This window comes from Oryctolagus cuniculus, chromosome 14, assembly GCF_051225735.1.
Source record: "Oryctolagus cuniculus isolate XC-2025 breed Fujian yellow rabbit chromosome 14, ASM5122573v1, whole genome shotgun sequence".
Lineage (NCBI taxonomy): Eukaryota > Metazoa > Chordata > Mammalia > Lagomorpha > Leporidae > Oryctolagus > Oryctolagus cuniculus.
The window spans coordinates 1,679,466-1,703,259 of record NC_142880.1 but is presented as its reverse complement, the minus strand read 5'-3'; the positions used below and the strand labels follow the sequence as shown (position 1 = coordinate 1,703,259).

Below are 23,794 nucleotides of genomic sequence, written 5' to 3'. Positions count from 1 at the left end.
CTTAACAGATAAGGTTTGCTTGGTTTAGATCTTTTTTTTAAGATTTGTTTTACTTATTTAATAGGTAGAGCTACAGAGAGATAGAGGGAGAGGTAGAGACAGAGGAATCTTCCATCTGCTGGTTCACTCCCCAAATGGTAGCAGTGACTGGGCTGGGCCAGCCCAAAGCCAGGAGCCAGGAGTTTCTTCTGGGTCTGCCAAGTGAGTGTCAGGGGCCCAAGCCCTTGGGTCATCTTCTGCTTTCCCAGGTGCATTATCAGGGAGCTGGATCAGAAACACAGCAGCCAGGACTGGAAGCAGCAGCCATGTGGGATGTCGGCGTTGCAAGCAGAGGCTTAGCCTGTTACCCCACAGCACCAGCCTCAGATCATCTTTTTAATGTTGGCATTTAAAGCTAGAAATTTCTCTCTGAAAACTGGTTTTACAGCATCCCCTAAGATTTGGCATGGTGCCAGAATTCAGCACGAGGTGTTTGAGAATTTCTCTTAAGCTTTCTTTGACCCATTTGTTGAGCGTTTTCATTTCAATGTATTTGTGAATTTTCCAGGTGTACTTAAAAAAGATTTACTTATTTGAAAGGCAGAGAGAGTGCGAGATCTTCCATCTGCTAGTTCAGTCCCCAAGTGGCTGCAACAGCCATGTCTGGGCCAGGCAAAAGCCAGCCCCTAGGAACTCCATCCAGGTCTTCCACGTGGTTGCAGGGACCCAAGAGTTTGGGCCATCATCCACTGCCTTCCTAGGCACATGAGCAAGGCTGTATGGGAGGTGGAGCAGCCAGGACTTGAGCAGGTATTCCAGCAGGGAGCTGCAGGCGTAGTAACGCCAGCGCCTCGAGCGTTAACTTCTATTGCTGATGTCTGACATCAAAGGAGATACTTCATATGATGGGTGTCCTCTTAAACCTACTGACACTTATTTTGTGGCCTAATGTTTCGTAGAGAAGGTCCCGTGTGCTTGAAGAATGTGGGTCTGCTGGATAGAGTGTGTGGAGCACATTGCTAGCTTGTTTCCTCCGAGTCCTCTGTTCCTACTTACCTCCTAATTGTTGCAGCCATCGTTCCAAGTGAGCTACTGAAGTCCGCGTCTATTACTGTAGAACTCTTTCTACCTCCAGTTCTGTCACTTTTGATATTTTGAGGGTGTTATTAGGTGTGTAAAGTTTATAATTGCTTTATCTTTTTGCTTTTATTAATATGAATGACATTTACTTGTATGTAATTTAATGGTTTGTCTCTTGTATCCTGTTCTGATTTAAGGTCTCTTTGGTGTTAGGACTTCCATCCCAGCTCTTCTTTGGATACCTGTTTGCATGGAGTGGTCGCTTCTTTGCTTACACTTTTCCCTTTTCTTCTCCTTTCGCTTTTGATCTTTCTGTCTTTGGAGCTAAAGTAAGATTGTTATAGACAGCATAGGGCTGAATCACGGTGAGTTTATTTTTTTTTTCTTCTATTTTGAGAATCGGCTTTTTGTTTGAGTTTAACCCCTTTAATTTTAAAAGAAATTACTGATAAGAGAGGTCTTCTTTCATTTTATTTGTTTTCTAGAGCCTTATAGGATTTCTTCCATTATTGCTTTCTTTTGTGTGTATTTTCTGTAATGAATGTTTTGATTCCCTTTTGTTCTAGAGATCTTTGTGATAGCCATGAGAATATTAGTTAACATCCTAAAGCGATAATCTAATTTGAATTTATACCAATTTCGCTTCTCTAGCATACAAAAATTACTCCTGTACACCTCATCTCAACCTACTGAAATCACAAATGATGCCTTTATATATTGCGTGCCTAACCATATAGATTATTACTCTGTAAGCATTTGTATTTAAATTATTTGAATATACAATCTGGCTACCAACCAAAATGACGAAAGCACTGTTTTTGAGGTTGCCTGTGTATTTATCCGAGATCTTCATGCTTCATGTGGCTTTAAGTTACTGTCCAGCATCCTCTCATTTCAACCTGCAGGGCTGGTTTTGGCATTTCTTAGTGGGCGGGTGCCGGGAACACATTCCTCAGCTCTTGTTTATTAATGAGTCAATTTCTTTAAAAATGCATCTACTTCAGAAGCAGAGACAGAGAGGGCCCCCACGCGAAGGGGTCAGGAACTGCATCACGTTACCCTGGGGGCAGCGTCTCCGTCCTAGGCCAGGTGCCGGCCCCTCCCTCCCTTGTTCTTAGGGAGTGGTTTTGCTGGACAGAGCTGTGACTGAATCCACCAGCCCGGCCTCCCCTCCCCCGCGCCGCTGGTCTCCGACTGTCCGATGGCGGCCTCCCCTCCCCCGCGCCGCTGGTCTCCCAGCTGTCCGATGGCGGCCTCCCCTCCCCCGCGCCGCTGGTCTCCGACTGTCCGATGGCGGCCTCCCCTCCCCCGCGCCGCTGGTCTCCCAGCTGTCCGACGGCGGCCTCCCCTCCCCCGCGCCGCTGGTCTCCGACTGTCCGACGGCGGCCTCCCCTCCCCCGCGCCGCTGGTCTCCGACTGTCCGATGGCGGCCTCCCCTCCTCCGCGCTGTCCGATGGCGGCCTCCCCTCCCCTGCGCTGTCCGATGGCGGCCTCCCCTCCCCCGCGCTGTCCGATGGCGGCCTCCCCTCCTCCGCGCTGTCCGATGGCGGCCTCCCCTCCTCCGCGCTGTCCGATGGCGGCCTCCCTTCCTCTGCGCTGTCCGATGGCGGCCTCCCCTCCTCCCCGCTGTCCGATGGCGGCCTCCCCTCCCCCGCGCCGCTGGTCTCCGACTGTCCGATGGCGGCCTCCCCTCCTCCGCGCTGTCCGATGGCGGCCTCCCCTCCCCCGCGCTGTCCGATGGCGGCCTCCCCTCCCCCGCGCTGTCCGATGGCGGCCTCCCCTCCCCCGCGCTGTCCGATGGCGGCCTCCCCTCCCCCGCGCTGTCCGATGGCGGCCTCCCCTCCCCCGCGCTGTCCGATGGCGGCCTCCCCTCCCCCGCGCTGTCCGATGGCGGCCTCCCCTCCCCCGCGCTGTCCGATGGCGGCCTCCCCTCCTCCGCGCTGTCCGATGGCGGCCTCCCCTCCTCCCCGCTGTCCGATGGCGGCCTCCCCTCCTCCGCGCTGTCCGATGGCGGCCTCCCCTCCTCCGCGCTGTCCGATGGCGGCCTCCCCTCCTCCCCGCTGTCCGATGGCGGCCTCCCCTCCCCCGCGCTGTCCGATGGCGGCCTCCCCTCCCCCGCGCTGTCCGATGGCGGCCTCCCCTCCCCCGCGCTGTCCGATGGCAAGGCTGTAGATCACCCGGCTGAGGAGCCGCGCAGGACGTCAGGAGCTGCTCTCCCTTCCGTTTGCAGACTTTTCTCTCTTTTTCCAACAGTTTGATTGTGCATCTCAGCGTGTGGTTACTGACTTCCTGGATTTGCAGATTGCTTTCTTTCGTCAAAGGTGGGACTTTTCAGCCATTATTCCCTCAAACAGTACTTTTCCTCCTTTCTTTGGCCTCCCGAGACTCCCACGTTCACATCTTGATCTGAGTGGGTGTCCCACAGGCCCCTTAGGGCCTGCTCACTGTCCTTGCTCTTCGAGTCCTGAGACTTGATCATTTCGATTGTCTTTGATGCTTTTTCTTTCGACTCAGATCTGCTCCGAATACTTCCAGTGGATTTTTTTTTAATTTCAGTTAGGGACGTCCAGCAGGCCCTGCTCCCTTCAGCCCTCTGAGCACTGCTGAGTGGGAGGGGCTGACACTGGGAGCTGCGGGCCTTTAAGGCGGCCTCGCCTCGGAGTTCCGAAACAGCCGCGGCAGAGTGGGCAGCATCACCGTTGGCTGGGTGGAGAGAGATCCGGCGCCTCCCGTCTCTCCAGCTTTCTCCACGTCCCTCCGGTAGCGCTCCACTGCAGAGACAGGGCAGCCAGGCCTCCGACTGCTCCTCTGCCAGTTAGCTCCCGGTGCCGCAGACGGCCAGGCCTGGACCAGGCTGAAGCCGTAAGCCAGAACTCAGGAGCTCACCCTGGGTGTCTCACGCCAGTGGCAAGGCCTCAGGTGCGGGACCCATCGTCTGCCTTCTGCACCCCAGCAGGAAGCTCCGCCAGAAGCAGAGCCAGGACTCAACTCTGGCATCCCAGCTGCACCAGACGCCTGCGTCTACTATAACCTGTTTTTTTTTTTTTTTTTTTTTTTTTTTAACATATTTATTTGACAGGCAGAGCTACAGAGAGAGAGAGCGAGAGAGAGGTCTTCCATATGCTGGTTCACTCCCCAAATGGCTGCAACAGCCAGAACTGGGCTGATCCAAAGCCAGGAGCTTCTTTGGGGTCTCCCACATGAGTGAGGGGCCCAAGGACCTGGACCATCTTCCACTGCTTTCCCAGGCCACAGCAGAGAGCTGGATGGGAAGTGAAGCAGCCGGGACTAGAACCGGGTTGCACATGGGATGCTGGCACTGCAGGTGGCGGCTTTACCCGCTACCCCACAGCGGCGGCCCCATCCTCTGTCTCAAAGCAGGACGTCCGGCCCTCTAGTCGATGCATAGAGCATTCTGCCTTGTTCCGAGACAGCAGCAATGTTACGCAGTCAGTTTTTTGCATTTCTGTTGCATCTGTCTAGTACATGTTTGTGAAATTAACGCCCTGGCTGGGGCTTTTTTGGCATTTGGGGGGCATTTTTGGTAGTTGTCTAAAATAATTTACGGCAGCAGCGTCAGCTGGGCCTCGCAAGTACTCATGGAAATTAAGTCAGATCTACGCCGCGCACGAGCCGGCCCGGTGCATCTCCCCTCATCCTGCAGGGCATCCCCAGGCAGACCGCGGTCTGGGGCGGAAGGCAGGAAGCGCCCCGCGTCCTTCGGCCGTCCGCTCTCTGGAGGTGTGCATCGGGGCAGACTGCGTCCAGCGCAGGGCAGCGGCTTCACGGCCGGCCGGCTGGCTCGGGGCTGCGCTTTCCTGATCCAGGGCAGCAGGTGCAGGCGCCCCCGCGGGCATTCACGCAGAGCCCCGGCGCGGGCCCTGTCGGCCGGCGCCCACACGCCCCTGCACCCGGTGGCTGCCCCGCCGGTTCGCCCACGCGGTAACGCACGCCGCGCCGCCCACGCCCTCGCCCCCGGGCGCTGCGCCGCGCTCGCCCGCTAGGGGCCGCCCGAGACGCCGTCGGCCTGGGCCGCGCCGCGCATGCTCGCTCGCGGGCTCCGCCGCCGCCTGTGCCGCGGCCTGCGTCCGGCCCCGCTGCGGCCCCGAAGTCCGGCCCCGAAGTCCGGCCCCGCGCCCGCGCCCGTGTCCCGTGTCCCCGGGCGGCGCGAGTGCGCGTCGGCGAGTGCCCGCCGCCCGCATGCTGCGCTGGCTGATCGGGGGCGGCCGGGAGCCCCCGGGGCTGGCCGAGGTAAGGGGCGCCCCTCGCGGCCGCGGGGCCTGGCCCCGCCGCCCGCGTCCCTGGTGCGTGAAGTCGCAGGCCCCGAGGGGGTAGGGTCCCGCGGTCAGGGCGGTCAGGGCGGGCGGGCTCGCTCGCGCCGTCTGAGCAGGAAGCTTGGCGCGTCGCCCGCCTGCCCGGCCGTCACTTCCTCCAGTTTGCAGCTGAGGTATATTTGTAATTTTTTTGATTTTTACTTTACCCTACATGGGCGCCGGTTCGAGTCCCAGCCGCTGCACTTGCGATGCGGCCCTCGGCCCGCGCCCGCCTCCGCCTGCGCCTGCGCGTCCTGCTCTGCCCCGTCCTGGCTTCCTCTCTGCCCCTCCTCCCCGCCTTGGGTCATCAAGACGGGCTTCTTTTATTTATGTGTTGAAAGTGTGCCTGAGAGCCAGGCTGGAGCTGGGAGCCGGGAGCTCAGCCCAGGTCCCCCCGGGTAGCAGGAGCCCGCGGCTTGAGCCCTCGGAGCTTTCTCCCGGGTTTGTCCTCGCACAGGGCTGGAGCCAGGAACGGGGCTGCGAGTCCAGCCAGCACTCCAGTGTAAGGTGTGGGCACCCTGTTTGTAATTTAATTTTATTATTATTATTATCGATAGGTAGAGTTACAGACAGTGAAAGAGAGACAGAGAGAGAGAGGAAGGTCTTCCCTCCGTTGGTTCATCCCCACGGGAGCCAGGTGCTTCTCCTGGTCTCCCCTGGGGTGCAGGACCCAAGCACTTGGGCCATCCTCCACTGCACTCCCAGGCCACAGCAGAGAGCTGGCCTGGAAGAGGGGCAACCGGGACACTGTCAGTCGTATGGGATGTGGGCTCTGCAGGCGGAGGCTTAACCTAGTGTGCCACAGCTCCGGCCTCGGCTCATCAGTTTTTTTTTGTTTTGTTTTGTTTTGTTTTTTAAGGGATATTTTATTTGAAAGAGTTACAAAGAGAAGGAGAGACAGAGAGGGAGAGAGAGATCCTCCATCCACAGGCTTACTCCCCAATCGGCCGCAATGCCAGCTCATTGATTTTTTTTTTTTGACAGAGTTATAGACAGTGAAAGAGAGAGAGAGAAAGGTCTTCCATCCGTTGGTTCACTCCCCAAATGGCCTCCACGGCTGGTGCTGTGCTGATCCGGAGCCAGGAGCCAGGTGCTTCTCCTGGTCTCCCATGTGGGTGCAGGGCCCAAGCACTTGGGCCATCCTCCACTGCACTCCCGGCCACAGCAGAGCTGGACTGGAAGAGGAGCAGCCGGGACTAGAACCCGGCGCCCAGATGGGATGCCAGTGCTGTAGGTGGAGGATTAACCAAGTGAGCCACGGCGCCGGCCCGCCAGCTCATTAATTTTTAAGTCAGATTTAAAAAATTTTCTTTTCCTTTGCTTTTTTATTTTTAATAAAATGTATTTGAAAGGGGGAGGTACAGAGAAAGAAGGAGACAGAGAGGTCCTCCATCTGCTGGTTCACTCCCCAAATGGCCACAACAGCTGGGACTAGGCCAGGCCAAAGCCAGGGGCCGGGCGCTTCTTCTGGGTCTCCCATGTGGATTTCTCGGGCGCAAGCCCTTGGGCCACCCTCTGCTGCTTTCCCAGGCGCGTTAGCACGGAGCTGGGCTGGGAAGCGGAGCAGCCGGTGCACACATGGGATGTCGGCACTGCAGGTGGATTCTTACCTTCTATGCCACAGTGCCGGCCCCTTGAGTGTTTCAGTAAGAAGTCTTCGCTGAAACGAAGTTCACCCTTTCTGTAAATCTGTGACTTGAGAGAACTGACATTTCTTGCCTGAATTTGTGTTGAGGGTGTTTACGTGGAATTGGCAGCTTACCAGGAAATACTACTTAGTGTTAGAACGTGATATTTTGTAGCTTTTAAAACGGATATTCTTAGATGTGTATCATGTGGTTATATCCAGTGTGGTCTCCTATTGTAAGTCATCTCTTTTTTGTTTTTTCCATCACAAGAAGTCTCCCTTGCAGTCAATAGGTGAAGAGCAAACCCAGAACCCCTACACCGAGCTGCTGGTGCTGAAAGCTCACCATGACATCGTGCGATTCCTGGTGCGGTTGGACGAGTACAGGTAAGAGATTTTCATCGATAGACTACGTTTGGAAACACTTTTTAGGGCATTTTATATTAATACCCTCACAATTAGTCCATCAATAAAGACCCTCACAATTAGTCCATCAATAAATACCCTCACAATTAGTCCATCTTTTCTAACAGGGTCAGAACTCTCGTTATGGACTCCTGTGTCTTGACGAGATGTCTGACTGTCGCTGCAGGCTTTTTCTTGCCCAAGTCAAGGTGTCACCTCTGGTGATTGACGAGCGTTTTTGAGTTTTCAGAAACATTCTTGTTACTCAGAGGTGGGGACACTTTTTCTGCAGAGGGCCACTTGGGTGTTTATAACCTCATTCGTGGGTCATACAGTTACCATCTTAAAAGTTAACCTGCCGCAGGCTTATTGAATTTCGAGTCCTACTCTGTGGTTGCCTGGCAAGGCCAGGCCGAATGATTTCGCAGGTCTCTGTGGCTGGCCGGCCGAACACTCCCTGCTCTGGTCGAGGAAATGCATTGCTTTAACCCTGTCTTAAGGGTGAACCTGAATTTGAGAAATGAATAAATGTTTAAGTATTAGGTGCATCGGAGCTGTGCCGATGCGAAGCCAGGAGCCTCCTCCGGGTCTCCCACGTGGGTGCAGGGGCCCAAGGACTTGGGCCATCCTCCACTGCCTTCCCAGGCCACAGCAGAGAGCTGGATGGGAAGTGGAGCAGCCGGGACTTGAACTGGTGCTCAGATGGGATGCCGGCACTGCAGGTGGCAGCCTTACCCACTACACCACAGTGCCGGCCCAGGAATTTGCTCTTTTTAGTGTATGGTAAGATCACAAGCTGAGTTGTTGACGAAGTGTACGTAGCAGGTAATTAGTAGGCAGTTGAGTGAAGGGTGACTTCTCCTGGTGAGGTGGACACTCCTCGCCGGCCCTGTTGTCTCCCCCAGGGATTCTGTCACCGTCCCTGCTTTCCTCCTGGCTGTGCTACGTTTTTCCCCTTCCTTTTTGGTTCCATGAGACCATGCTCCTGTGAGTATTCCAACTCTGGTTACTGCTTTTGATGAACTTTGTTTCTTCTTTTCAAGTTTTTATTTACTTAATTTATTTGAAAGGCGTAGAGAGATCTCCCATCTGCTGCTTCACTGCCCAGACACCCACAACCGCCAGGCCTGGGCCAGGCCAGAGCTGCGAGCCGGGAGGTGAATCCTGATCTCTGATGCGAGTGGCAGGGACCAAGCAGTTGAGCCGTCACGGGGTGCTTCCCACGGTCTGCGCTTGCAGAAACCCAGAATTGGCAGCGGCGCTGGGACGAGAGCCCGGGTGCTCCGGTGTGACGTGCTGATGTCCTCAGTCATGTCTCTGTGTTGCACCAGACACCACCCACTCCTGCTTTTTTTTTTTTTTTTTTTGAGACTTAAAAGCGAGATTTGTTAGGGTCAGAGATCTCCAGCCAGAGTGGCATGGGGGAGGGGTGTCTTCTGCTTTGTGGACGTCTTTGGCGTTGAGTTGCGCTTAGGCCAGCTGGACAGGGGACGGGCGCTGCCCTTGCCTTAGACACCAGGTGCAGCCTTCCGGCTTCCAGGCAGCCTGCCCTTAAAGGCAGCTGGGAAGTTTGCGCCACTCCCTCTGGCCTGACAGTGTTCTGCAGTGACTCACAGAACTCGAAGCACCCTGCGGGGCACTGTCGCTTTTTAATAGATGGTGCGAATCAGGACCAAAGAGGTAGCCCCACTGGGCGAGGTCTAGGAGAGCCCCGAAGGTCAAAGCTGCTGTGTCCTCAGGACTTGGGCTCTCAGGACATCAGTGCGTGTTGTCCGCAGGGATGGGGCCGTGCATGTCTGAGTTTTTATTGGGGATTCGCCACATAGGTTCGGGTTCGGGTCCCTGGCCACGTGACTCAGTGGCCTCCCGACATTTATTCTTTAATAAATTCTTTAATTTTTAATTTTTTTGTTTTAAAAGATTTTTTTTTGTTAAAGTCCTTTCTCACAGAGTAAACATGGTTCCCTGAAACGGCTCTAAGAACACAGTGACACGCCCTTCCTGTCTTTCCCCTTCTCCCTCCCACTGTTCCTCTTCCCTTTTTTACTTTTGAGATAACACATTTGGAATTCACATTACAGTAAAAATGCTGATTGGTTCACTGAATGAGAAGGTTAATGAGTAAAAAGCAAAAACAGCTCAATAGACTAGTTCTAGTCCTGGTCGGGCACCGAATTCTGTCCCGGTTGCCCCTCTTCCAGGCCAGCTCTCTGCTGTGGCCTGGGAGTGCAGTGGAGGATGGCCCAGGTGCTTGGGCCCTGCACCCCATGGGAGACCAGGAGAAGCACCTGGCTTTTGGCTTCGGATCAGCGTGATTCACCAGCCGCAGCGGCCACTAGGGGGTGAACCAACAGAAAAGGAAGACCTTTCTCTCTGTCTCTCTCTCTCACTGTCCACTCTGCCTGTCAAAACAACAACAACAACAACAACAACAACAAAAAAAACCCGAGTTTAGTGGGGATATAGACAAGAGCTGTATACAGTAATTGAACGGAAAAATGACCATTTCCCCATACATAGTACATTTTAAAGCAATCATAGATCATTAAAACTGCAGTAGTATAACATTCTTAGCACTGTGTCTCGGGAATTTAAATCAATAGAGAGTATTCTTTCAGGGTGTAGTCCCTCATTTTCACGCAGATTTTCGGGATTCCATGTTTATTTCCGTCCTCTGTGAAGTGCTCTCTTGCCGCCCTTGTTATGTCAGGATCTGTTGTGGGCTGTCTTGTAGAACTGTGGTCTCCGCACAAATGCTGACAGAACCGTGGTTTCCCCACACTGGTGCTTGTGTGCACCTTAGCTCAAGGCTACAGCACAACTCTAAGCAGGCAGGGGCTGTGGGTGAGTGTGTCGGTTACTGCTGTCCTGTCTGCTGTCACCCACAGAGCAGCTGAGAACAGCCGCCATCTCAGTTCCTTCTCTGGACGGTAGTTTGGGCTCGGCTGGCTGAGTTTTCTTGCCTGTGCTGGGACCACTGATCTTAGCTGGGGCCACTCTGTCTGTGGTCAGTGGTAGACGGACTGCGGCTGGTTCACGTGGTCTTACTGGGACCACCACAGCCTCTGTCTCCGGTGCTTGCTCTAGTAGGGATCGTGGAAGTTGTTTGTTTATTTATTTTTTAAAGATTTATTTATTTATTGGATAGAGTTACAGAGACAGAAATCTTCCGTCCGCTGGCTCACTCCCCACATAGCCCCAGTGGCCAGGGCTGGGCCAGGCTGAAGCCCAGAGACGGGAGCCTCATTGGATCTCCCACGTGGGTGCAGGGGCCCAAGCACTTGGACCATCTCCTGCTGCTTTCCCAGGCCACAGCAGAGAGCTGGATGGGCAGTGGAGCAGCCCTCAAACTCGTGCGCTGTGGGGTGCCGGCACTGCAGGCGGCGGCTTCCCCGCTGCACCACCGAGTTTAATGATGGTAGAAGGGGCAGCTCCCAAGTAGGAGGCTTTTTGGGCCTCTGCGTTTATCCTGTTTTCTGCTGTTTCTGGCCAGAGCAAGCCAGGAGCTCGTGCACATCCACCAGGTGGCTGAATGAACTGTGCCTCCTGACGGCCGAGTCCTGTTGCTGGTGTTGTGTGTAGGGAGGGGCGTGATTGGTGGCCATGCTTGCTGTTCAGCACCGTGAATCTCCATGTCTGGAATTGATGGCGAAGCCTGCCTTTTGGCTTCCACGATTCAGTGATGGTATGACTTCATGAGTTACGTGTAATTCTTTGCTTAACATACGATTAGGCATGAAGTTTTGCAGTCAGAGAAGTCTGTAACTTTGAATCCATGTTTCATTTTAGAAAACTTTATTCTGTAGTATGCTAACATGTAAGAGCTTTAAAGAGTCATTCTTGTATAACTTAGAAGGAGGACATCTACAAGCCATAGTGTCGTGAACAGAATTGAGAGCTAGGTGTTTTCACTCTTCATATTTTCCGTAGGCTGGAGTTGTGTTTACTCTTGCATATGTATATTCTTTATACATGGTCAGATTACAGAAATACTTCTCCAGTTCTTAAATAAATTTTATATAGTTACACTTTTTATGTTTTTACTTAGCTTTTGTAGGCATTACATTCTGGTTTGTTGGTCAGCTGTTGTAATCCAGGTTTCACGCTTCAAGTCTTTAGATAATATCATCTTATTGAAAATTTTGCAGAAGGATTTTCTTGTTTTCTCGGTGGCTCAGCTAAAATCAGTGAGTGGAAAATTTTCTCAGATTGGTTTTTGAAGATACCAAATAAATCCTGTCTACCCTAACAGACAGCTGCCTTTTCTTCTTTAGTATTTTTTGAACATGAAGTGAGGGTCATATTGATTGGGGGATCACTAAGGAAGGCTAAGCCTCAGCCAGAGTCTTCCAGAAAACAGACTGTGCTAAAATTGCATGTAATACTCTAGCATTGGACACATTAAGCTAAACTGAGTTCATAACACATTTTAAGAATAGTTTTCTCTGTTGCTTATTTGGCCAGTCCTCGATCCTCCAGGAAACAGACAAGGTTATGTAGGATGGTGATCATGACTGGAAGAGAATCAGATGACCCATGAAGTGCCAGCCCGGAGAGCAGACGTGCGGCTGTAGAGGCGCAGAGCAAGCAGACTTGGCTCAGTAAGATAAGCCACTCCAAACAAGCGCTGTGTGCCGTGTTCGAGAAGGTTCTCTGCAGCTAAGAGTATTCTCCCAGATGGTTTAGATCCTCTTAGTATCTGAGTCCCCTGGGAAGCAGCCGCTGCGATGGAGTTAATCAGCGACAGGTTTGTTAGGGAGAACGGCCAGTGGAGGAGGAGGCAGGAGGCGCGGTTGATCAGGGGAGCCGCCAGGCTGTGATGTCGATGGGACGTCTTCTCGGCCAGCCTGATGGGGATCTCGGGGTGAGCTGGGGGACTGCCCTCTGTGGGAGTTCTGTGCTGTATGTAAATAGGTGGGGCTCTGGGCCCCGACCCGGGAGACGCTGGCTGTTAGCTGAGACTGCTTCTGCGTGCTGAAGTCCCAGTGATCTGAGCTAGTGTGACTACAGTGTGATCACGGCCCCCAGAGTCCACAGCTGGAGGCGGCCAGGGGGCGGCGTTCCTCCCAGCGGGCAGCTGGTCCTGGAGAGGACCCGGGAGGTATGCCTTTCTGTCCGCCGGCTTCGTCATTCTGAGTTGGGCTGTTTTCTTTGTAAGTTTCGGCAATACACTCGCGTAGGACATGCACCTGGACAGCTTTTTAAGAAGCTGTAAGCAGGACACTGATTGATGTAGTTCTTTGGTGACTCGAAAAACCTGGAAAGAGGTGAAAGTGGAATTCCTTTGTCTTGAGGTCCAACAGCTACGATCCTGGTGACGGACTGTGTATCTGCAGTTTTTAAGTGCTTGTATCCAGCATCATGTTGAATTTAGACATCTTGATTTATTACAGATTTCTTTTTTTAAGACCCATGACACCACCACTCCCGTCCCCTACACCTGCTTCGAAACCCTTACGTGACTCTTGGTGGTGAATTTGCTTTTTCAGTTTCTGCTGTTTCTGGAGAAGTGCTTTGCATCAGGGAACGGAACAAGCCAGTGTCACTGTGCCTGTGTTCTCCTGGTGGCTTGCAGCTGCACTGTGCCTCGTTGGCTAAGACACCGTCAGGCTTGAGAGGGAGATGGGGGTGGGTGGGAGCGTCCGTCAGTCTGCGACAAGAACAGCAGGTGTGTGACACAGTCGCACTTCCAGCTTCCCGTCACCTGAGCAGCAGAGTCCTATAATGGCCAGGGAAGACTGGCTCCCTCGTCTGCAAAACACCCGCCGAGCACTGACAATCACTGCATTCAAGGGCGTTCAAATGTACCTTTTTTTTTTTTTTTTTTTTTGACAGGCAGAGTGGACAGTGAGAGAGAGACAAAGAGAAAGATCTTCTTTGCCGTTGGTTCACCTTCCAATGGCCGCCGTGGTCGGCGCGCTGCGGCCGGGGCACTCCGGCCGGGGCACTGCGCTGATCCGATGACAGGAGCCAGGTACTTCTCCTGGTCTCCCATGGGGTGCAGGGCCCAAGCACTTGGGCCATCCTCCACTGCACTCCCGGGCCACAGCAGAGAGCTGGCCTGGAAGGGGGGCAACCGGGACGGAATCCGGCGCCCCGACCGGGACTAGAACCTGGTGTGTCGGTGCCGCAGGCGAAGGATTAGCCTAGTGAGCCGCCGCGCCGGCCTTAAATGTACCTTTAAAAACCCACCTGACAGTCTGAGCAGGTTGGTTCAGAGCCGCAATGGATGGCAGCAGACCCTGCACGTTTAAATCCACGGTGACACTCTCAGAACTCACTAGTTAGCTTTGAAGGAGAACGCTAGGGGACTCTCACTTTTTTTTGATACTTTATTATTTATTTGAAAGGCAGAGTTAGACAGACAGGCAGAGAGACCATTTGCTGGTTCACTGCTCCAGATAGCTACAGTGGCTGGAGCTGGGCCCATCCAGCGCCAGGATCTTTCGCTGGGTCTGCTGCACAGGTGCAGGGGCCCAGGCACTTGGGGCATCTGCTGCTGCTTTCCTAAGTGCATTAGCAGGGAGCCGATCAGAAGTGGAGCAGCTGGGACTCAAACCAGCACCCGTGTGGGGTATTGGTGCCAGAGGCAGCAGCTTTACCTGCTAATAAACCACCTAACTCATACTTTTAAAAATTGGGAAGTAAGAGAACAAATTCAAGATATGTGCTGCCTTTGCCACATGAATCGCACCTTGAAATCAGCCGTAACTGATAGGAAGAAGTGTCTCTTTATAGAATTGGAATATTACAATTTTGCAAGCTGTAATATTTAGGGGAGAAAAAAAATTTCTGCTACTTAGGTTCGTGTGTCAGGGCTCTGCGATTAGACTGACAAAATACAGATTAAGAAGAGAAACAAACAAATACATTAACGCACGCATACGTGTTAACAGTGGCGTTCTCCGTGATGAGTGATTCCGAGGGCTGGCTCACACCTGGGCTTCCCGAGGGCCGTGTGTGCGCTTCGCCCCCAAAGTGAGGGGAAGCGCGTGGTCACTGCCTTTCCTCAGTCCCTCAGCTGAAGGTCACCCTGGCAGGAAGGCGGGTGCTGGGGCTGCGTACCTGAACTCTGAGGTGAAATAAACTGAGGCGCTGATAGTCGATGACTGTGCACGTCCCACTGAAGTCCAGTCTGCCAGGAGTCATGTCTTCTGCTAGAGTGCGTGTGCTGCCGGTGATGAGCGTATCAGAGATTCACCTCGGAGCCTGCTGAACTGCGTAGCTCCGTCCCCTGCTGCGGAGGAATGGAGCCAGCAGGATCAGACAGGAGCGCTACGGGGCGGATGAGTCTGGTTTCTACACAGACAGATTGCAGGGAAAGCTTGATGGAGAATGAAGGAGTGGAATTAAAGATTCAGCACCCAGGGCCAACGTGTGGGTCTTGTTTGGGTCCTGCTTCTGAGTGATAGACTCTTGAAAAGTGCTATTTTTTTTTCACAAAGGGAAACTGGACAGCTCCCTGGGTGTGTGAAGACGTAGCGTTAACTGCAGGTTTGCTGCAGAAGCGTCCCTAGGGATGAATGTGTAGCGCTGGTGGCGTGAGACACGGGGCTGGCACGTGTTTCAGGATCAGGAGAGGAGGGCGGGTGGGTGTGGGTGGAGCAACACAGCTGATGAGCCCTTGGGCACTTCCGTTATCCTGCCGCTCCACTTCAGTGTATTTAAGCTCTCCCTAATGAAAGCTGAAAAATTACTTGATATGAGAAAATAAAAATGCCAATTTGAAAGATTCTTGTTGCAGTGTGATAGAATGTGTGTCGTAGGTGTTAGGGTTTCAGTATTACATGGAAACCGCCCCTGTTTCCCTTTGAGGACAGAATTGACTAAGAATAAGTGCAGGGATTGCACAGGCGGAGACGAGCTCGTGAGCCTGGTGAGGTCGTAATAGAGAAGACGCGGAGGGAGAGATGGGACTTCCACCCGCAGGCACAGTGGACTCCCTTACGCTCCACCCTAAATCAGGGCGCTTACTCACCGGAGCCTTGGAGCCACTGGACAGCTGCCGGCGTCCCACTTAGGTGGCCTGAGTGTTCCCCTCTGGACAGACAGATCCTCAGAGAAGGTGAAGAAGAGGTGGCCCTGAGCACGTAGAGTTTTCTGGCTCACCCGCGCCAGGGGCAGAGAGGCCAGGGGTGTTTCTCCCATGAAGTTCCTTCATGGAAACTGGAACTCGAGGGGTGTCCCCTTTGAGGGGGCGTGTTCTTTACACTGTGAACGCGATGTGTCGTTCAGCTTTTGCAGTGTAGGGGCAGGACGGCAGAATTTACTTAAGATTTTACCCTTGCCAGTGACTGTGGGAACTGTGAAAATTTCCACCTTCAGTCTGTTTGTGAGCTGAAAGCAGACCTTAGACCTTACGTAGTAGGGTTGTGTTAACACAGTACATTTGTTTTAAACCAGGGAAAAAGTGAGAAATTCAGACAGATAACACTATCAGTGGTCACAGTGCTCGTGACTCCGGGAAGTCCGTTCAGCCCCTGTGAGTCTCTGTGTACTTCTTTAAGTAATTCTGCATGTAAACGAGAATCTACTTTAAATGAATTTAAGTTATTTTAATTTTTGTGTAGTTTCTAGTACTATAGTAACTTTTCAACTTAATTTTATTGTAAAAACACAGCATTTTAGTTTGATCCTGTATTAGCAGGTAACTTGTGAATTAGGTAGGAAGTCAGGTGACCCTGGAATTTTCTGCATTGCTGTAGTATTCGCTATTTTGAGTTTTTTAGTTCTTTATGGTATGTTGGTATGGGATACAGGAAGATTTATGGGCTGTAATTGTTAGGAACTTCAAGAGTACTTGAATTTGTTGGAAATTTGGCTTAATAGAATTGGTTTCACATGAGTAAGAATTGTTAAATCAGTGTTTGCTGGTGAATATAAAAATTTGTGAAATGTCTTACTCTGCAGATGTTTGACACTTCAGTGTATTGTCAGCCCCATGTTGGCGAGGATGAGAGAGGGGCCTGGCACTGTGGCAGGCTAAGCCTCTGCCTGTGGCACTGGCTTCCCATATGGGCTCTGGTTCATGTCCTGGGTGCTCCTCTCTGGATGCAGCTGTCTGCTGTGGCCTTGGGATGCAGGAGAAGATGGCCAAGTCCTTGGGCTGCTGCACCAGCATGGGAGACCCTGAAGATGCTCCTGGCTCCTGTCTCTGGATGGGCCCAGCTCCAGCCACTGTAGCTATCTGGAGGAGTGACCAGCAAGTGGTCTCTCTGCCTGCCTGCCTAACTCTGCCTTTCAAATAAATAATAAAGTATCCAAAAAAAAGTGAGAGTCCCCTAGCGTTCTCCTTCAAAGTTAACTAGTGAGTTCTGAAAGTGTCACCGTGGATTTAAACGTGCAGGGTCTGCTGCCATCCATTGCGGCTCTGAACCAACCTGCTCAGACTGTCAGGTGGGTTTTTAAAGGTACATTTGAAAGCCCTTGAATGCAGTGATTGTCAGTGCTCGGCGGGTGTTTTGCAGACGAGGCAGCCAGTCTTCCCTGGCCATTATAGGACTCTGCTGCTCAGGTGACGGGAAGCTGGAAGTGCGACTGTGTCACACACCTGCTGTTCTTGTCGCAGACTGACGGACGCTCCCACCCACCTGCATCGCCCTCTCAAGCCTGACGGTGTCTTAGCCAACGAGGCACAGTCCAGCTGCAAGCCACAGGGTGGAAGCCCTTTCTCTTCTCTCCTGTCGCTCCCCCTCTTCATGGAGGAGTGACACTAAACCCTGTCTAGGTTTCCTAACCGAGTCACGGCACCATTATGTCGCTCCCCCTCTTCGCGGAGGAACGACACAGGACTCTGCGCTGTTCTTTTGTCTGCTCGGCCCTCCCCGGGTTTGCTGCTGGTTCTTCCCGGGTTGGCTACCGTCCCTTCCACTTCCGTGGAAGGGCGGTTCCCCTGCCACTTTCCCCACTTCCGCGGGGGAGCGGCACACCGCCGGCCGGCTCTCTCGGGGGCTGCACAGGTGTTCCTTCAGATAGATATTCCTGGTGCATGTTGTCTCTCTCCTCCTTTATAGTCCTCCTCCGCCAATCCCAACTCTGCTACCCACACACAGAGCACGCTGCTCTCCTCCAATCAGGAGCAGGTCCTGCTGTTTATTGGTTGAACTGGAGGCAGCTGTGTAGAAGCTGTTTCCTCCTCTCCCAGCGTCATATTGTGGGAGAGCAGATGCATAGAATAAGTCTTAATTCCAGTAACTCAGTCTAGTCTGAGTTGCTCCCAGTTGCTCCCCACACTCTCCCTTTTTTGACTATAACTCTTCCTCTCAAATAAACAACAATGTTAAAAAAAGACAAATTTTTCTGCAGTGATCAAAGGCAAGGTGTTCAGGGGGATGGTTTCTATAAAGGAGGTGGGTGAGGGAGAGTTCTCAGGAAGCCGCGGGGCAGCCCTGCCGCCTCACAGAGCAGTGTCAGACTGAGCTCCTGGGCCAGGGCCCTGCCATGCTCTTCTCAAGGTAGGTGTGCACAGTTAGTTTCATTCTCTCTCTTTTTTTTTTTTTTTATTTTTATTTGACAGGTAGAGTTATAGACAGACAGACAGAAAGGACTTCCTTCCGTTGGTTCATCCCCCAAATGGCTGACACGGCCGGCGCCGATCCGAAGTCAGGAGCCAGGTGCTTCCTCCTGGTCTCCCATGTGGATGCAGAATCCAAGCACTTGGGCCATCCTCCACTGCCCTCCCGGGCCACAGCAGAGAGCTGGACTGGAAGAGGGGCAACCGGGACAGAATCCGGTGCCCATATGGGGTGCTGGTGCCGCAGGCGGAGGATTAGCCAAGTGAGCCACGGTGCCGGCCCCCTTTCTCTCTCTCTCTCTTTCTCTCTCCCTCCCTCCCTCCCTCCCTCCTTCTCTATTTCTGTATCTCCCTCCCTCCCTTCCTGCCTTCCTCCCTTCCTTCCTTTTTCATTTCTTTGAGAGGCAGAGTTACAGAGATAGGGAAAGAGAGAGAGAGAGAGATCTTTGAGCCACTGGTTCAGTCCCCAAATGCCAGAAGTGTCTTCCAGGTCTCCCACATGGTTGCAGAGGCTGGAACACCTGGGCTGTCTTCCACTGCTTTCCCGGGCCAGGAGCAGAGAGCAGGATTGGAGGAGGAGCTGCTGGGACTCGAACCCACGCTCGTGTGGGATGCTGGTGCCACAGGTGGAGGCTTAGCCTACTATGCCACAGTGCTGGCCTCCAGTACGTATTTCTTGGAAGAATGAGTGAATCATTAACGCAATAAATTTAGTCGTACTCGGGATGGGATGTTGTAGAAGGGCTCCCTTAAACTGTACTGCACCTTGTTAAATTTGTCTTTTACATGCATTGTTTTTGCTTGCTCATTTGAGTAATCTCAGAGTATTTTTTTTATTTTTATTTTTTTATTTTTTGACAGGCAGAGTGGACGGTGAGAGAGAGAGACAGAGAGAAAGGTCTTCCTTTTGCCGTTGGTTCACCCTCCAATGGCCGCCGCGGCTGGCACACTGAGGCCGGCGCACCGCACTGATCCGATGGCAGGAGCCAGGAGCCAGGTGCTTCTCCTGGTCTCCCATGGGGTGCAGGGCACAAGCACTTGGGCCATCCTCCACTGCACTCCCTGGCCACAGCAGAGAGCTGGCCTGGAAGAGGGGCAACCGGGACAGAATCCGGCGCCCCAACTGGGACTAGAACCCTGTGTGCCGGCGCCGCTAGGCGGAGGATTAGCCTAGTGAGCCGCGGCGCCAGCCAATCTCAGAGCATTTTTAAGGAGTTGGCTTCACATTAAGAAAATTTGAAGGATGCGCCTTAGAATTAGTTAGAAACTTGGGGAAGAAAGGAATTTCTGTTTGTATGGTGGGATTCCTGTTTTGGGACACTATATTGATACATTAATAATGAAAAAGGAAAAGGTGAGGTTGCCGTAATATGACCGGCGTGTCTGTTGCGCAGAGCCCTGCAGCAAGTGTTTGCCCGTTCACTCATTTATTTCTTCAGGGAGCGCTTCTTTCTCTTTTTATTTTTAAAGATTTACTTATTTAAAGAGTTACAGAGAGAGAGGGACAGACAGCGAGTCTTCAGTCTGGTGGTTCACTCCACAGATGTGCGCAGCAGCCACTGGGCCTTGCTGAAGCCGGTAGCTTCACCCAAGTCTCCCACGCGGGTGGCGCAGGCCCAAACACTTGAGCCGTGTGCTGTTGCTCTTCCCATGCCGTTAGCAGAGCTGGATTGGCAGTGGAGCAGCTGGGACGTGAACCGGCACCCCTGTGGGATGCCTGTGTCGCAGGTGGCGGCTTCACCGCTTACGCCAGGCTTCCTGCCCCTGCTGCATTTCTTTAGCACTTTCAAGCTGCCCAGTGCTACCAGAGATTTGTTAGACGAGGAAGCGCGTTTTGTAAGGATAAATAAATGCAGTACCCCGTACTCCACTTACTCAGAGAAGCTTTCTTTCTTGTTCGAACATGTCTGAAATGCAGACACCTCTTAGTTACACACCATTTTCCTTCATGGTGTATAAAATAAGTATTGTAGAATTAATGATGTCTTAGACTTGAAATACCATAATTTCTTTCTTTTTTTCCAAAGATTTTATTTATTTATTTGACAGGTAGAGTTACAGACAGTGAGAGAGAGAGAAAGAGAGAAAGGTCTTCTCTCTATTGGTTCACTCCCTAAGTGGCCACAATGGCTGAGCTGCGCTGATCCGAAGCCAGGAGCCGGGTGCTTCTTCCGGGTCTCCCATGAGGGTGCAGGGGTCCAAGCCCTTGGGCCATCCTCCACTGCCTTCCCAGGACATAGCAGAGAGCTGGACTGGAAGAGGAGCAGCCTGGACTAGAACTGGTGCCCACATGGGTGCCAGCGCTGCAGGCAGGGGATTAACTCAGTGCACCATGTTGCAGGCCCTGAAATATAATATATTTCTAAACACTGGTCAAATTTTAAGATTTCAAGGCAAGAACAGTGTTTTACTTCTCTTGGCATGTCCGTAGCATAGAATCCCATTTAATACATTTTGTAGTAATCAGTAAAGAAGTATTTCTCTCAGAATCTTACCTTTAGACTTAAATCTTTGGATTCTGTTAATTGGTTTTAAGAAATTGCTCTGTGAAATATTATGGCAGTGAATTCACTATTCCTGTTGAGAAGTTTAAATCTAACTGACATACTAACTCCTGTTAGAATTCAGTCCTCCCTTTTGGCAGTCACAGTGTACTTCAGTGTGAGGAATTCCTGTTTTCATGTCTCACTTGGAAATGGCATGAGTGTGTGCTTGACTGACCTGGATTTGGTTTAGGATGAAAGTGCGACTGGGCTCTAGTGTCGCGTCACACGTAGGAGGGTTAATTGCAGTACTCACTAATGATCTCCTAGCCCCTTGCTAGCTGTTTTATGAGAGGTACAGATACGTCACAAAGTTGCACTTGCACCTTTCGAAGCTTTATATTAGCCTTTTATACGAAGTTAGAAATAAATACTGAGATGGTCAAAGGAAGAAGATAGCAATAGTGTGGAAGGAAATTTAAAGGTGCGGCTTATGTAACTGGCTAATTGATCTGTGAGCAATAAGAAATGGGCTGATTTCATGCACTTACTACTGCATGTTTAAACTTGCCTGCTGCTGATTGAGTTAAAGGTTTGGTGAAGTGCTGTGTATCTTGAGTTCTCAGCTGTTCAGCCATCTCTTCATTGTGAGTCAGACTTGACAAAACAATAATGAGAAGTTAAAAACGAGGTTTAGAAAAAGCATTTTAAATCTGCAGTCTTCTCAGTGGAAGAAAGGCAATTATAGGAGTTTAAAGAATCAATACCAATTGATGTTTTATATCAAATAAAACTTGAGACCCTGAGTCTTGCCCTCCCTGCCGTCATAACATAAATAAAAGAATCAGGAGGCCCAAAAACACAAACCATGAGAGACTGACTTCCAGCAGCAACTCGCGATGCTTGCTCAAGGCGCTGACTAGCACTCACATTTATACAGTGTACGTCATTAGGCACGGGGATGTATTTGTAATTTAAAAATAATTGCTCACCTCCAGGTGTTTTATATCTTAAATTTTGATGTAAGAATAAAAGGTAGGCATGCTTTAAAATTTTTTTTGTTTGTGTGGTGTCTAGCTAGTTGCCTAAAAGCTCCTAAAAGTCCTTTCTATTAAAAAAAACATGTAAGGGGGCTGCACTGTGGCTCACTTGGTTAATCCTCCACCTGCGGCACTGGCAACCCCTATGGGCACTAGGTTCTAGTCTCGATTGCTCCTCTTCTAGTCTAGCTCTCTGCTGTGGCCTGGAAGGTCAGTGGAGGATGGCCCATGTGCTTGGGCCCTGCACTGCATGGGAGACCAGGAGGAAGCACCTGGCTCCTAGCTTCAGATCGGCACAGTGCCAGCCATAGCGGCCATTTGGGGAATGAACCAACAGAAGGAAGACCTTTCTCTCTGTCTCTCTCTGACTGTCTATAATTCTACCTGTCAAATAGGTAAAAAAAAAAAAAGTAGGGACTGGCGCTGTGGTGTAGCGGATAAAGCCACTGCCTGCAGTGCCGGCATCACATATGGGCGCCGGTTCTAGTTCCACCTGCTGCACTTTCAATCCAGCTCTCTGCTATGGCCCAGGAAAGCAGTAGAGGATGGCCCAAGTCCTTGAGTCCCTGCACCCCCGTGGGAGACCTGGAAGAAGCTCCTGGCTCCTGGCTTTGGATCAGCCCAGCTCTGGCCATTGCGGTACTTGGGGAGTGAACCAGCAGATGGAAGATCGATCTCCCACTCTCTCTTCCCCCCTCCCCCCTCCCCTCACCCCCTCCCTTTCTCCTCTGCCTCTCTGTAACTCTGCCTTTCAAAAAATAAATCTTAAAAAAAGGTATATAGTTCTATATTTAAGAACTTCTTGGGGCTGACACTGTGACATAGACGGTAAAGCTGCCACCTGTAGTGGGTGCTGCTGAAGACCCGGCTGCTCCACTTCCCGTCCAGCTCTCTGCTATGGCCTGAGAAAGCAGTGGAGGATGGCCCAAGTGCTTGGGTCCTTGCACCCATATGGGAGACCTGGAAGAAGCTCCTGGCTTTGGATGAGCCCAGCTGCAGCTGTTGTGGCCATTTTGGGGGTGGACCAATGGGTGGAAGATCTCTGTGTCTTTCTGCCTCTGCCTCTCTGTAACTCTGCCTTTCAAATAAGTAAATAATCTTTGAAAAAAGAAAAAATAATTGGCAGTCTTTGCCAGACTGTGTTTGACCAGTTTCTGATCTCCTGGATTGTCTTTCAGCTCTGACAGTAGGAGATTCATCCGAGAGTTTGGCAGGGGTTGTTTGGCACAGTGGTTAAGATGCTGCCGGGGACGCCCGCATCCTGTACTGGATGCGGGTCTGAGACCTGGCTCCACTTCTCATTCCAGGGTGGGGGTGGGCATTTGGCACAGCAGTTCAGTTGCCATTGGGACACCCATATCCCATGCGGGAGTTCATGGTTTGAGTCCTGACTCCTGGCTCTGATCTGGGCTTTCCCGACTGCTGGGGGTGTTTGAAGAGTGAAGCAGTAAATGGGATCTCTGTCTCTTTCTGCCTTTCAGATAAAATGAAAATAAATAAAACATTTTTTTAAAAGGTTTTGAAATGGGAGCTGCATGTGGGAATTGTTTGAGCTAGTGAAGATAACGTTTAGACTTTGAGTATGAGAAATTTGAACCTGAACCTCAGTTGACAGATGTTAAGGAAAGTGTCACATGAGTGAAATAGATTGTATGTATCTCATAGGGGAAAATCCAACAGATGAGCTGATAGGACCAAAGTGACTTACTACATCCAGGTGTACTGTGTGGCAAATGACAGCAGCAGTGTTTGCTCGAGTGAAGATGTCTGTGGCAGACCCAGATTTGGTGACACCCAGTAACCATGGTGCAGGAAGCACAGCAGAGCTGCCCAGTGCCACAGCTGTTTGTGGAATACCGTCTGTTACTGATGCTTAGCTCCAGGGGCCAGTGACATGCAGCCCGTTGCTGGCTGTCTCTGACATCGCCTGTGCCTTCTATTCGGAGAAGGAAAACCTGAGTTCACGTGAATGAAAGTGATGTTCTAGGGATGACTTTGAGCTGGGTTTGAGTCATTAAAACTTGGTCTCCCAGCGTGTGTGCTGCGTTATTACTAGAGTACCTGACCCACGCAGAGTGATTGTCGTACGCAGCTGTGATGAGACAGTGCCTGGTGGCGTTACAGCAGTCACTGTGATGAATAATCTTTGTTTTCTTATAGTGCTGTGTCAGCACTCTCTTCTCTACAGAATGTAGATGACTTTTCCTTTGTGGACAGAGTGTGAGAGTTGGAAAGGAGACACTATATATCAGAGTTCACCACAAAGTCTTGTTTTGTAGAGCGAAACACTTTCCTGTGCATTTCAAACATTTTTGCTTAACCACCAACCCTCAAAAAATCCAAAAAAACCTAAA

At 51.7% G+C, this 23,794-nt stretch overlaps 1 protein-coding gene across 6 annotated transcripts in view; it reads left to right on the top strand.

Annotated features, from left to right (window-relative positions):
- Positions 1–5,077: 5,077 nt before the first annotated feature.
- WDR41 (WD repeat domain 41) overlaps positions 5,078–23,794 on the top strand; it is a 49,149-nt gene continuing 30,432 nt past the window's right edge. For 2 of the 6 annotated variants that reach the window (XM_070056309.2, XM_070056305.2), the window contains exons 1-2: positions 5,081–5,310; positions 7,271–7,386. In XM_070056309.2, the coding sequence (XP_069912410.2) occupies positions 5,260–5,310; positions 7,271–7,386 (167 nt within the window). In that variant the 5' untranslated portion in view covers positions 5,081–5,259. Of the gene's footprint in view, positions 5,311–7,270; positions 7,387–12,169; positions 12,269–23,794 lie in introns of those variants that run through there. The other 4 variants (XM_070056307.2, XM_070056306.2, XM_070056308.2 and 1 more) reach the window with 4 other exon arrangements.